This window comes from Carassius gibelio, chromosome A16 (genome assembly GCF_023724105.1).
Source record: "Carassius gibelio isolate Cgi1373 ecotype wild population from Czech Republic chromosome A16, carGib1.2-hapl.c, whole genome shotgun sequence".
In the NCBI taxonomy this organism is placed as follows: Eukaryota; Metazoa; Chordata; class Actinopteri; order Cypriniformes; family Cyprinidae; genus Carassius; species Carassius gibelio.
In genome coordinates, this window is record NC_068386.1 from 18,969,456 (window position 1) to 18,982,370 (window position 12,915).

Here is a 12,915-nt window from a genome sequence, read left to right on the forward strand (position 1 = left end):
AGAACTCGCGGAGTATATAAAGCGCGTGACATTCTTACATTCTTTGTGGGTTTTTGTAGTGGTCAGCGATGGGACAGCGAGTGCAAAAGTGAGACCGATGACGGTTGGAGAGGTGTACGATCAACATCTTAGTACAGCCCCAAAACCCAGCACCAACACGGAGCTTCAACATCCTCATCCCCGCGATGAGAGCCCTGTTGCTGCTGGAGGAGAGGAAGGAGTAGGAGGAAGAGAGGGAGGAGTAGGAGGAGAGGAAGGAGGAGTGGGAAGAGAGGGAGAATGAGGAGGAGGAGGAGGAGAGGAAGGAGGAGGAGGAGGAAAGGAAGAAGGAGGAGGAGGAGGGGAGGAAGAGAAGAGGGAGGAGGAGAATGAGAGGAAGGAGGCAGAGAGAGTGAAGGAGAAAAGAAAGAGCAAAAAGTGGTGGCGGAGGTTGGGCTCTTTCTTCAGAGCTGCCAAAAAACACCCAGAGAGCAGTTCAGGTCAGCGAGAGCAGCAGGATGAGGGACAGAAGAGGAAGATGGCATGGGCAGGAAGAAGTAGTGATGGTACACATGACACAACCATGTTATGAAAATTAATACCAACATAATATCAAAAATACACATCAGCACATATTCCAAAATCTACCACAAGGCCATGATTACATCTTTATTCCTTTCCATGTTAAATCATAGCCTCAAATGATTGTATGTATGTACTAAAAAATGATAAATGGAGTTAATATAGTCTGTATTAGTTAAAATACAGTCTTTAAAAAAGTAATCATATGCAATAAGATTTAGGGGAAATAAGTTAAATATGTTTTAGGTTAAATGTATTGCTGTGACTTTGAAAGTTCCTGTTGTTTTATCTTTTAACTGACTACATCTTCAGTCGCTACACCATTGGTGATCAGCTGGGGAAAGGTGGTTGTGGTGTTGTATATGAGGGCAGGCGTTTAAATGATGATCTTAAAGTAAGTTAATATAAATATTATATTATCAAGCTAGAAAATGTTTGCCCTGTATTATCCTCATCCTTTACTCTTTTAGTGTACCTTAAGTTCATTGTTTTTGTTTGTTCTTCAGGTGACTTTGAAATATGTGACGAAGACCCAGCACACAGAATGTATATTCATTGTGAGTACATTGCACTTTAAACAAAATAAAAGATCTCATATTAACAAATGAATTGAATTGTAGTGAATTGAACAAAAATCCCTATTTGGGAAACCAACTCCATCTAACCATCATAAGGGCTGTCTGTCTTCTAGCCTGATCATCCAAAACCTCTTCCGAAAGAGATCGCCCTTACCATCCTCGCAAACAAAGGTCCCAGCGTGCCAGAGATAATCAGGCTGCTGGACTGGACGGACCCTGACCACTTCATCATGGTCCTCGAATGCCCCTCTCCCTGTGAGAATCTCGTGGAGTTCATCAGGCGTCACGGTGGAAGCCTTGATGAAGAAATAACACGGCAGATCATGTGGCAGGCGGCTCAAGCAGCAAACATGTGCCACCTCCGCAGAGTTTTCCACCATGACGTCAAACTAGAGAACATCCTAGTAAACAGGGAGACATCTGCAGTCAGGCTGATTGACTTCTGATGCGGGGACATTTTGAGGAGGACACCGTACAGGTCATACTGTGGTATGTATGATATTCATTTCTTCTAATAGATACAAAACAATCATGCTGCATTAAAGCAAACTTACACATCATACAATCTCCTCTCCTCCAGGCACAGCAGTGTACTCCCCTCCAGAGTACAACAGCAGGGGGAAGTACTACGGCGGGCCGGCGACAGTCTGGTCACTAGGGATTGTGATGTTCACAATGTTGTGTGGACGGTTCCCTAGTGACTATGACCTGTTCCTTCTACAGTGCAAGCACTGGTTCAAACCCGGCCTGTCAAAAGGTGAAATCTGCATCTCCAAAAATGAATAATTAAGAATCATACAAAACATCTCAGAGCTTAACATGATCAAATAGAGCAGATGTGAAGTGTGAGGTAGTAATCAGATGTCTTTCGCATCTTCCTGCACAGAATGCTGTCACCTCCTCAGGGCTCTTCTGCACGAGAAGCCAAGCTGGAGACTAGGTCTGGGGCGAATCATGTCCCACAACTGGTTTAAGGTAGTGAACCTAAGATCAGCTATACAGAATTAATATCCTCATGAGTCATGAGAAAGAACCAAAAAGTCAAACCTCCTCTGTTTTTTTTCTGCATCCAAGACCATCTCAGTCCCAGAGATAGCCGTCTCAGCAACCCTGGTCTCCGAGCTCCATAGTGTGTCTGTTCAGACCCAGGGTTTCTTGTCAAAAGCTGCACAAGACGTTAAAAAGCCATTATAGCAGCCACAGGGAGTGCTGACATTGGTACCTGGTCTACAAGCTCCAAATAAAGGAAATAAATAAAGATCAAAAATTTTTAATTAAGGTTTTCGTTTAGTCATTCAGCAGATGCTTCAACCCAAAGCATTTCACAAATGGGGAACATCACAAACTATTTATAATAAAACAAAAACAAAATAAAAGTCTCAGTAATACTCACAGAGCCACAATGGCTAGGTAAGTAGAAGTAAGCAGAGGAAACACGGGTAAAGCTCAATAAAGCCATACTGGACGGTATGACAGCCAAAATCTCATCTGTATTGCTATGAAATAGCATTCTGTGTAGAATTCAAATGTATTTGATTCATTTTGTGTCATGTGCCAACTCGCGCATATGATCCACTCAATGCTATTGGGTCTCTGGACCAAAACAGACTGTGTGTGCGGTGCAGCGGTTAGACTTGCACTTGCACACTCAGAACATAGATATGTATAGATATGCCCTATTCGACCATTCCAGATACGTTGACATGTCCGCCATTTTGGAACGGTAAACTTGACTTCATTCACCATAATAATAAATTAATATTCAAAGAAATACAAGCATGTAACTTGCTGTGGTAGACGTACATTGTCAACGCGCTCAACAGTTCACAACCGTTCTAAAAAAGGCAGATGGCTTACGAATTGTGGCCGCTAAATGTAACTTGGACACTTTTCTAACTGGCATGCAGCTCACGGTGATCACTGGTGATCATCTTTGCATGGATTTTGCTCATCTCATACAAGCCTACCTAATGTCTCAGTTACCCGCACTTCCGCTAGTGATGTCACTTGTCATTTTCATTTTTAATTTTACAACGTTTTACAGTAGCTAGCTGAAGACAAGGAAAAAGAATCTAAATTACAATGTTACTTGCAATCACCACTTGCACTCTCCACTACCTACAACATCACTTGCATGTCGCAACAGCGTTTGTTATTATCTGTCACAGTGTTGCCAAGTCTGCGGTTCCCTTTCGAACTTTCAATCTTATTATGTATGGGAAAACTCCTTTTTTTCTTTCTGCAGAAGCATGATTTGTTCACGTTTGTGTAGCTGCACTAAACCAATGGCGCTTCAGCCCGCCAAAAGGGGTGGGACCGACCGCTATATAAGTCAGTCCATAGCACCATTCATCACATTATTCTCCTTCAGCAACAAGGATCATCTGTTTGCTGACTCTTCTGCAAGCAAGAAACCATGAAGAAGCAACCAGCTCTGCTCACCATCATGGAAGAAGCCGAAAGCAGCGATGTAAGCATCACTGCAGGCATCCGGAGCAAAAGAGTGAATTTCCTAGGACAAATTTCCGCACGTGTTGCTTCAAATGTCATGATGGCTTGTGCTTTTTTTGCGAGAGCATGAGCCTCTTTGGTCTCTAAGAGGAGAAAACAGCTGGGCAGCGGATCTTTTTCAGCCGGCCCTGGCAGTGTCACGTCGGCTCAGTGCGTTCATGCCCCGGCCTCCCAACGTCCACTCACGCCAGTGTGCTCTGCAAATGAGTTCCCAGGGCCCCACTTCAGTATCAGTGCCCCAGTTCTTCAGATGATGTCACCACCAACAACTCTGTGTCCCTGGCGGCATGAGAAACAGAGGAATGGGGTGATTCCAGCATGGAGCCTGAAGCACCCCCCCATCCCCCCCCCCCCCCTCAGGTGCCAAGTCAAAAGCCAGGCGCCAAGCTAATCCACGTCCTCACAAAGGCTGTGGAGGATCTGGGCCTCGAGTGGTCAGCTCCAGACGAGCCCGCCCATAGCTTACGGGACGAATGGTTCCTGCCAGAGACCTGCCAGCGCCCAGTCCTGTTCTTGCCAGCTGTCCATGACGAGCTCACCAAGATGTGGTGAGTCCCCTCCTCGGCACAGGTGAACCCCTCTCCTGCAGAAGCTCTCACCACCATTGATGGTGCTGATGAAAGGAGATAGACCAAATATCCGCCCTGGAGGAAGTGATCACCACACATCTGTGCCCACTATCTGTCCACGGCTTAAAGGTCCATGCAGCACATCCATCCAAGCCCTGCAAGACCACCTCGGTCATCGCCAACAGGTCTTATGCAGCAGCAGGACAGGCCAGCTTGGCATTTCACACAATGGCTTTCCTTCAAGTGTTTCAAGCCAATCTTCTCCATAATATGGACAAGTCTGGCCAAGAACACCAGGAGGCCTTCAAGGAGCTGTGCACAGCAACAGATCTCGCTCTGTGCACTACAAAGGCCACAGCACAAGTGATCGGCAAGACTATGGCCAGCCTGGTGGTGCTGGAGTGCCACCTCTGGCTAACGCTGACAGAGATCAGGGAAGGTGAGAAAATGGCCTTCCTCGACTCGCCAGTCTCGTCAAGAAGGCTTTTCGGCTCCACTGTTCATGGGTTAACTGAATGGTTTTTGGAGGTTCAGAAGACGTTGCATGTGCTGCATCACTTCCACCATTAATGCCCTGGCACCACGGCTGTGGGCCAACAGAAGAACCCCGCTGCTCAGCCTACAAAGCCAGCACAGCATCAGCCTCGGTAGAAGACGAAGCCTGGGCTGAAACAGCAATCCAGGCTGGCGAAATGCTTCCCCTTCCCACCCACAAGTTGTGTTGGACTTTGAGCCATCGAAGCCAACCTGAGGTGCTAGAGTTTCGCTTTCAGTGGGTCATGTCCTGCAGGTGCAGCGTGTGCCCAACTATTTTACCGCTGTGATAGGGTACCCACATACGTTAAAAAGCAAAATTCGTCATCCTCTCGCAATCACTTACACTAACGTAGACTCCCTGCTTTTTCAAGGTCAGCTCTCGTTCAAGACAATAAAACCTCTTATCTCCCATTATATGGCCTGGGCAGCCATTCCGGGAATCTCGAGATGGGTTTTGGAAACAATTTGATGAGGTTACTCAATGCAGTTTGCTCGCAGACCACCCCGCTTTAGAGGCATTGTTCAAATTTCTCTCCTAGACAACAAAGCTTTTGTTCTCCGGCATGAGGTGCAAACACAGCTTGCAAAAGACAGTGTGGAAATAGTGCTCCCAGCGAACAGTGAGTCAGGCTTTTTTTTTTAGCTGCTATTTCCTCATCCCAAAGAGAGACGGCAGGCTCAGACCCATTCTAGATCACAGACCTCTGAATAGCTCACTTATGCACTAGTTGTTCAAGATGATAATGGTCAAGAAAATTCTCGAGCATATTTGCCCTGAGAATTATTTTTTGACCATGGATTTGAAAGATGCTTACTTTCAAATCCACACAGCCCCCCGTCACAGACCGTTCTTGAGATTCGCATTCTAGGGAGTGGCCTATCAGTATGCAGTCTTTCCATTTGGACTGTCCCTGGCCCCACGCACTTTTACGAAGTGCATAGACGCGATTCTGTCCCCTCTCAGGCAGATGGGAATCCGCGTATTGAACTACCTCAACAATTGGCTGGTATTAGCCAGATCAGAATGGGAACTAAACACTAACAAAGAGCTGCTGCTCAGTCACTTCTAGCGCCTCGGGTTGGTCATCAACCCAGGCAAGAGCCAGTTGTTGCCATTGAGAAGGGACCTTCTCTCACAGGCGAAAGGCATGATTTGGCATGCCCAGCCAGAGTTATGGAGCCAATCTAGTGCCTCGACAGCAGTCTGCTAGGCTCCTAGCGAGAGTAAGAAACACCATTCTTGAGGCAAGGGCACCGTCCACGACACGGCTCTATGGCCAAAAATGTATGTCAGTAAATGTCAGTATTCCTCAGATGGTCCTCAAAAAGTGAAGAGTGATGTAATAAAAATCACTGATCCATTTTGGTGGAAGTGAGAGAATCTTTTTGAGAGATTTTGAATATTTGTTATATTCATATTTATTTTAAGATCCTGTAAATGTGAATTTTGTTATTGTTTTGGGGCACACTAGCTAATAGATAATGTTAAGGCTAACATATGCATACTAAAAGGCAAAAAAAAAAACTTAAATTTTGATTTCATGAGGACTTTACATACTTTACACTTTACTCACGTATGTATTGGTGCACGCCTTTGATGTCTGGCTACCCTGTGTTCAGTGTAGTTGTCTATGTCTAGTTGTAACCATGAATGCTACTCTGGTTTCTTTCCCCTTCGGGGTGGTTTCAGTTGTGTTTTTGTTTATTTTTGGTGATTTTATGAATAAAGAATCCTCATCTGCCTGCACTTGAGTCTTCGCCTCTTATGATCCGTGACATTCTCTTCAAGAAAGAAAACCACCCAAGGAAATGTGCAATTATTATAAGGACTGGCATTGTAAAAAGTGACATTTTGAAATCAAATGACATTTAATACCCACTTCTAAACACTAAAAGCAAGGTAAACATTTAAACTTTCTTTTTAACCATGTGTGATATTTGCTTTTACAGTTTTCATGATTTTATATTTACAAATACCCTCCTCTTCTGGTGATCCATAAATCATCACCAGTATTCCAGAGGTTAGATTCTTTTAAAAGAAAGAAAACTATTGCCAAGCCAATGGCCAGTCATTAAGGATCTGCAATTTTTTGATGTACTGTATCTGTTAAAAAATGAATGCAATGTTAATTACTCGGCCTCACGAACAAAAAAACAAAGACACTATATTTTTAATCTGCAAAGAAAATGTAAATAAACCACATGTTCTCATACCTTGTTGTAACATTTCTATGACTATATTAAATATAAAACTATTATTGGTGTCATATGTCCCTGGGAAAATGGGCTTTTTTTTAAATCTTAGCCGCCTATACGGTAGAAAGCAAAAAAAGAAATTGGTGTACCTGACTACAGAAGTCAACTAGCACCTTACTTAAGTTTAAGGCCAATAGAAAAAAAATTAAATTAATTCAATCAGTTAAACAGAAAGTCAGATAAATGGGAAAAAAGTAATGGGGAGCACATTCTGCTTAACCCTGAATCTCATACCAGTAAGTTGCCAAAATTTTTCAATATTAAACATTAATGCTGTTTTAGGAGTAGACAAAGTATGGTAAAGTATTCAGCGATAAACCTACACTTACAATAATTTATGTATTCATAACTATTTGCCAGCTTAACTGTACATGGGCAGAGATACAAAAATACAATCTGTAGTAGTGGTCTCATTTAGGCACTGAAAATTATCTAACAGAGATTTTACGTGTAATAAAATAACATTTTTCACCCAACATGGCATATATGGCACTAGAATAAATTGCATAAGCTGCAACTTTATGTCGATAACAGAGGCCATGAAGAAATGATTGAGAATGTGTAATTAACCAGCTTGTGTGGAGACCTGTTAGTTCTAAAGCTTTAATGCAATCCAGAAGCCACCAGTTTTCTCTAGGACAGCAAAATATCCAGCAAATAGTTAACTCTGTGAAGAACTACACAAGTGCATACACACACCAGCAATCAAACACTTTATTCACACTCAATATCTCCTCAATAATTCCAAAGCAAACAAAATTCGTATTTTTTTTCATACTAAAATTGTACACAATAAAGCAGTAGCAAGAACAGTGAAGTCACGTCTTTGCACGGGCTTGTATCTGATGAAGTACAGTACATCAGAATCAAGACAAATGCATCATACCTTTCTGCAATTAATATGGACTTTAGTTAATAAAGCAGAAGCTAAACCAGCTTTTTAAGGAGCCTCTAACTGACATTTATACACAGACAAAAACTTCGCTAAAACATAATAATAGAGCACCTTGTATGGCTTGGGTTTATAACCATCAGCTCTCTTCCTCCTGGTTCTTTAAATAGGTGAAAGGTTATGATCTACATACCTCAAAAAACGGGAGTGTTTAAGCTCATTCATAATCTTGGCTGCTCAAGAACATGGTTATGTTTAGGGAAAATTTATGACTCCACTAAAAAGAAAAAAGCTTCAGTGCATTCAAACAAAACACACAGTACAAAAGCGGTGAAAGAAAAACATAATGGTGCTTCTGTCATAGTCTGGAATTTGTCCTGTGGTTTCCAGTGAGGATTTACAGTAACCTATACTGTATGAAATAGATCCCACAGTCAAAGAATTAATAAACTTTTTGCGAAATCAAGTAGCCAAAGTGAAAAGAAAACCAACCAAATGAAAACACATTTCCTTTCATGTTGTTTCACTTCAACTGTTAATTATCAAGAGTAATGTGCCACAAATGGGTCTCTCCCAGAACACCTAGACAGCATCATTCTCTTCAAATCTATCTTATTAATAACCTTTATGATTTATCATTAATAACATCATTCAGAAACATGACCTATAGCCTGTAACAGTGTTCGTTGTGTTCGTAATTTATACGAACACAACATTCCACAAGCAGCTCATTTGGAATGTAAAGCAGAGTATATTTGTGAGTTCGGTTTTTCAAATAATCTTTTTTAATTAATTTTTAGTTAACTCGGAAATAAAAAAAAAAATTTTTAAACAATTCATCGATTGAGTTGGTGGAGCATAAGCTTATAAAATTAATTTCACTTTCATCAAACGAGGGTTCATACTGCACGTAAAACTGTATTCTAATCAAATTAAGTCCTTATAGCAAACTACATCTTTGTGGTGACCATATTACAGTCAAGCAGCGTTGATGTCTTTTACTTCCTATAAAGAGAGAAAACAGGGCCAGTGTTGCATGTTATCTTATTACTAATATCTAATCAGCAAATATAATTGAGGGTTTTTGGATTTTGGAAAACTAGCTAGCAAACTTTTACATTTAACAAACACCAAATCAGCAATTTAAAGGATTAATAAAGAATGAATGCCATTGGGAAGTAAAAAAAAATAATAGAAAAAACAAAAAACAAAAAAAAAACAGCAGCACTTCTGAAATAGGAACATGCCTGCTGAACTGAATCTCTTTCTTTGGGATCCAAAACCGTATAATAACTGCTCAGCCTCTTCTCATTGGCTGATGTGATTTGGTCACATGGGAAGTAAGTGGTCATCCCTTTCCTCTGGCTCCTCCCCAAGTGGGTCAGTACCCACACCTCTGTATGTAGGTGGCTCCTCTCTGTTGCCTCGAGAACGACAGACAAAATCGCATCCGTCCTGTTAGGATTAAAAAAAGTTATATTAGTTTCATAAAAGAGACAGAAAAAAATACCAAAACAGATACAGATAAACTGAGACAAATACCGTATTTTCCGGACTATAAGTCGCACTTTTTTTCATAGTTTGGCTGGTCCTGCGACTTATAGTCAGCTGCGACTTATTTATCAAAATTAATTTGACATGAACTGAGAGAAATGAACCAAGAGAAAACATTACCGTCTCCAGCCGCGAGAGGGCGCTCTATGCTGCTCAGTGCTCCTGTAGTCTACACTGAAAACACAGAGCGCCCTCTCGCGGCTGTAGATGGTAATGTTTTCTCTTGGTTCTTGGTTCTAAATAAATGCGATTTATAGTCCAGTGCGACTTATATATGTTTTTTTCCTCATCATGATGTATTTTAGGACTGGTGCGACTTATACTCAGGTGCGACTTATAGTCCGAAAAATACGGTATATATGTAATTATACATACAGCAGTTAAGTTGCCGAACTCTGACCAAAAGGCATAGTTAGGGAACTGTTTGACTCCCTTGGCGCCAACTACCAGTCGCTGATAGAGGAATCCACCAGTGATATACACAGCCAGGCAGCAGAGTACACTGTGGAGAGCAAACAGGGACATGATTACATATAAAATATGAGCAAAAGATCATCTTTCTCTTTAATAGTCTCTAATGGTGTGATGACCCATGTGAGAATTTTAAAACAGACATAACTCACAGTTTCTGCTAATCTCATGCTAATCCTGAGTAGCTACAGACTAGAGTAGAGCGCAGCTAAAGCGTCAACAAGCACTTGCAGCTTTTGCATAACGATCATCTGCAAGCTGTGACAAAAAAAATTGTATTGACTTAAATTTACTATATTGTTCATGAATTAATGAAAGAAGTGTGTTGATGGGGTGCTTTTGCACTCGTTCTGATTAATGATTGAAAAAATAAACTTTTCGGAACCTGTACAAACCCTCAAGGAGTGTATTTGGCACAGAAATATTTAATACATCCGACTAGTTTTTTGAGACTTTGGTCATGTTTAGTATGAGAATCCAACGCTGTAACAGTGTAAATAAGTCAGAAAGCATGAAACAGCATTAGAACTCTCCTTTAAAGCACTCACATAATAAGGAATATGGAGCCGGCACTGAGTTTGGATGGGATTAGAGGACAGACTGCACTGGAGTCCAGCTCAAACAGGTAATAACAGCCCTGTTGCTTCTGATTGTCCTCCAAAACCACTGTAAAATCATTCTAACAAAACACAAACACACACACAAACAGACACACACACAATTAATAATTAATAAGAGTTAAGAAATAATAGCGAGAAATGATGATGTCATTCTGGTTATTGTCAGGGTAAAAGCTACTATGCTATCTTGAATCCTGAGATAATTTAGTCCAAGCATGATAAAGCACTAATGCTACTCACTTGTTTATGGTATAGATTTAGCATTCTTTTCAGACAATTTTCATCAACAATATATCCAATGGATCACGTGTTGACAGAAATACCACTAATACTTTTGTTATGAAGATTAAATGATAACGTTAAACTTTTTCTTTTCTAGATCCAATTTTTTTAAAAGATACACACACATATACACACACACACAGATATATATAGATATATATATAGATATATATCTATATATATCTATATAGATATATATATGTCATACCTTTGTGCTTGTGCTGCATGAAATCATAATCATTGCTCTTCTTGGCTCTTTTGAACAGTGGGTGTCGTAATTCTCTCCCCCTTCATAGAAGAGCAGAACCCAGTCACCTGCAGAAAGGACAAAAGGAGAACCAAGGTCAAAAATGAGGCTTCCCATAACACCTGGAAAAAGTGAAATTTTATGTGTTTTAATGCAGGTTGCATTTACTATGTTCTCTTGCAATGCATCCCTGCCGCAAATCAGCAGTCGTTATTATAAATTAATGTTGATAACAATTAAAACTGAATTTACAGTTATTTTATTATTAATTCAAAGTGATATTTAAGAGTGCAATGGTTTCAGAAAAGTGTAGCAAAAAGAAACAAATGGTAACAGATCACTTCTAAAGGTCAAGCAATGTAACATACTTCCTCTGATAGCACGTGTTTTGGTGTAGTTCCCAATTCGGACCAGCTTTTCTCCTTTTTTTTCTTTCTGCACAAGACCTGCATCCTTTAGTCCACCAGCATCTCCACACACCTGGAAAATATATGAGTAATCCTGCTCCTTTCCTTCCGTGGTGAAGCTGTTTAGAGTGAATATGAGGACAGTTATTTACAATGACAGTACCAGCACAACCTGCAAACCGAATGAATGCTAGATTAACTTGGGGAAAAAAAAAACTGGCTTACGTTTGATTGGTTAGAGGCTCCAGTAAATGGAGTGCATTTTTCTCAGACTCGCTATCTGAAATCAGCTTGCAGTTGTCCGTAATGAACGCAGCTTGCACTCCAGTAAGTAGTACGAAAAGAGGAGCGATTGTTCTCAGAAACAGCAACATGACTTTCAGGCACTACATTAAAAAATATATAATAATAATAATAATCAGTAAATTTATCCAATGATTGACCAATGCATGCATACAAAATGTGGGCAGTGTGACAACAGCCTGTCACAAGATATGCATATTATACACATATCACTATACATTATGCACAGAGCATTATATGATTAGAGAAGATCACTTGGACACAAATTATACAAACTGTGTTCTTACTTTTGGTATCTCATAATAACTCACATTTTGTTTTGCTACTAATCAGTATATGTAGTTTTTGAATGGTGCATATATTTAACACACATGTAAGTTATATTTAGTAAGTAATTCCTGAGTCATGTAAAATATTTTTGGTCAAAATTGATAAGTCACCCCTGGTTCTTCAATATAATCATATTTGTAAAGTCTACGGACAAAACGGTTATGCAAATAGCATTCTCTAAAACTCGCTGGAAGTGCATCTGTATGTTTACAAATTGTTGGCAAAACTACAAAAGGCTGGTTGTAATGCAAATAACGATGTGATGTTTATTTATATAATTGAATACAGTATCGAAAAGACAACACACGTTTTACTGCATGGATCCAAGATGAAGCAAGCAATGAAACACACTGTAATGAAAACTTCAGTTAGAAGCAGAGATAAACATACTGTTTGGCATAAACTGTCATCTTTAAAATCCACGATATGAAAGAAATGCACAAATGCAAGATGATCTTAAACGCACCTTTCGGAATTCCTATGACCTTGTTTACTGTAGATAAATAAAAGTAAAGATCTTAATTAGCTGTCTAGTTGTGTCGAGCCAGCCTGGGATCTTCTCTTTTCCAAACTGTCGCGTTGATGATTTTAAACAACACTTAACGACATAACGTCAAAGTATCCGCTGGTATCGACGATCACACATTGAAAAACCAAACGTCTGACTATAACGGCATTAAAACTCTTGAATTATTGAAATGATTTAACGGTTTCTGTTCAAACGCGGAAGTGAAACTAAACAGGCGCCACACATGTGACTGTGCCGAAGGCGGAAGCTGACGTGCTGCACGTGAACA

General features: G+C 40.5%; 1 protein-coding gene and 1 pseudogene across 1 annotated transcript; one reads left to right on the top strand and one right to left on the bottom strand.

Moving 5' to 3' along the window:
* Positions 1 to 97: 97 nt before the first annotated feature.
* Positions 98 to 1,925, top strand: LOC128030222 (serine/threonine-protein kinase pim-1-like; annotated as a pseudogene).
* Positions 1,926 to 7,712: 5,787 nt separating this feature from the next.
* On the bottom strand, positions 7,713 to 12,885 carry LOC128031104 (cation-dependent mannose-6-phosphate receptor). Its single transcript, XM_052619338.1, has 7 exons — positions 12,585 to 12,885; positions 11,711 to 11,871; positions 11,447 to 11,604; positions 11,040 to 11,146; positions 10,478 to 10,608; positions 9,834 to 9,960; positions 7,713 to 9,359 (listed from the first exon to the last, which is right to left on the bottom strand). Exons 2-7 carry the CDS (start codon positions 11,857 to 11,859, stop codon positions 9,234 to 9,236), a joined length of 798 nt encoding a protein of 265 aa, XP_052475298.1. The 5' UTR covers positions 11,860 to 11,871; positions 12,585 to 12,885; the 3' UTR covers positions 7,713 to 9,233.
* Positions 12,886 to 12,915: the final 30 nt, after the last annotated feature.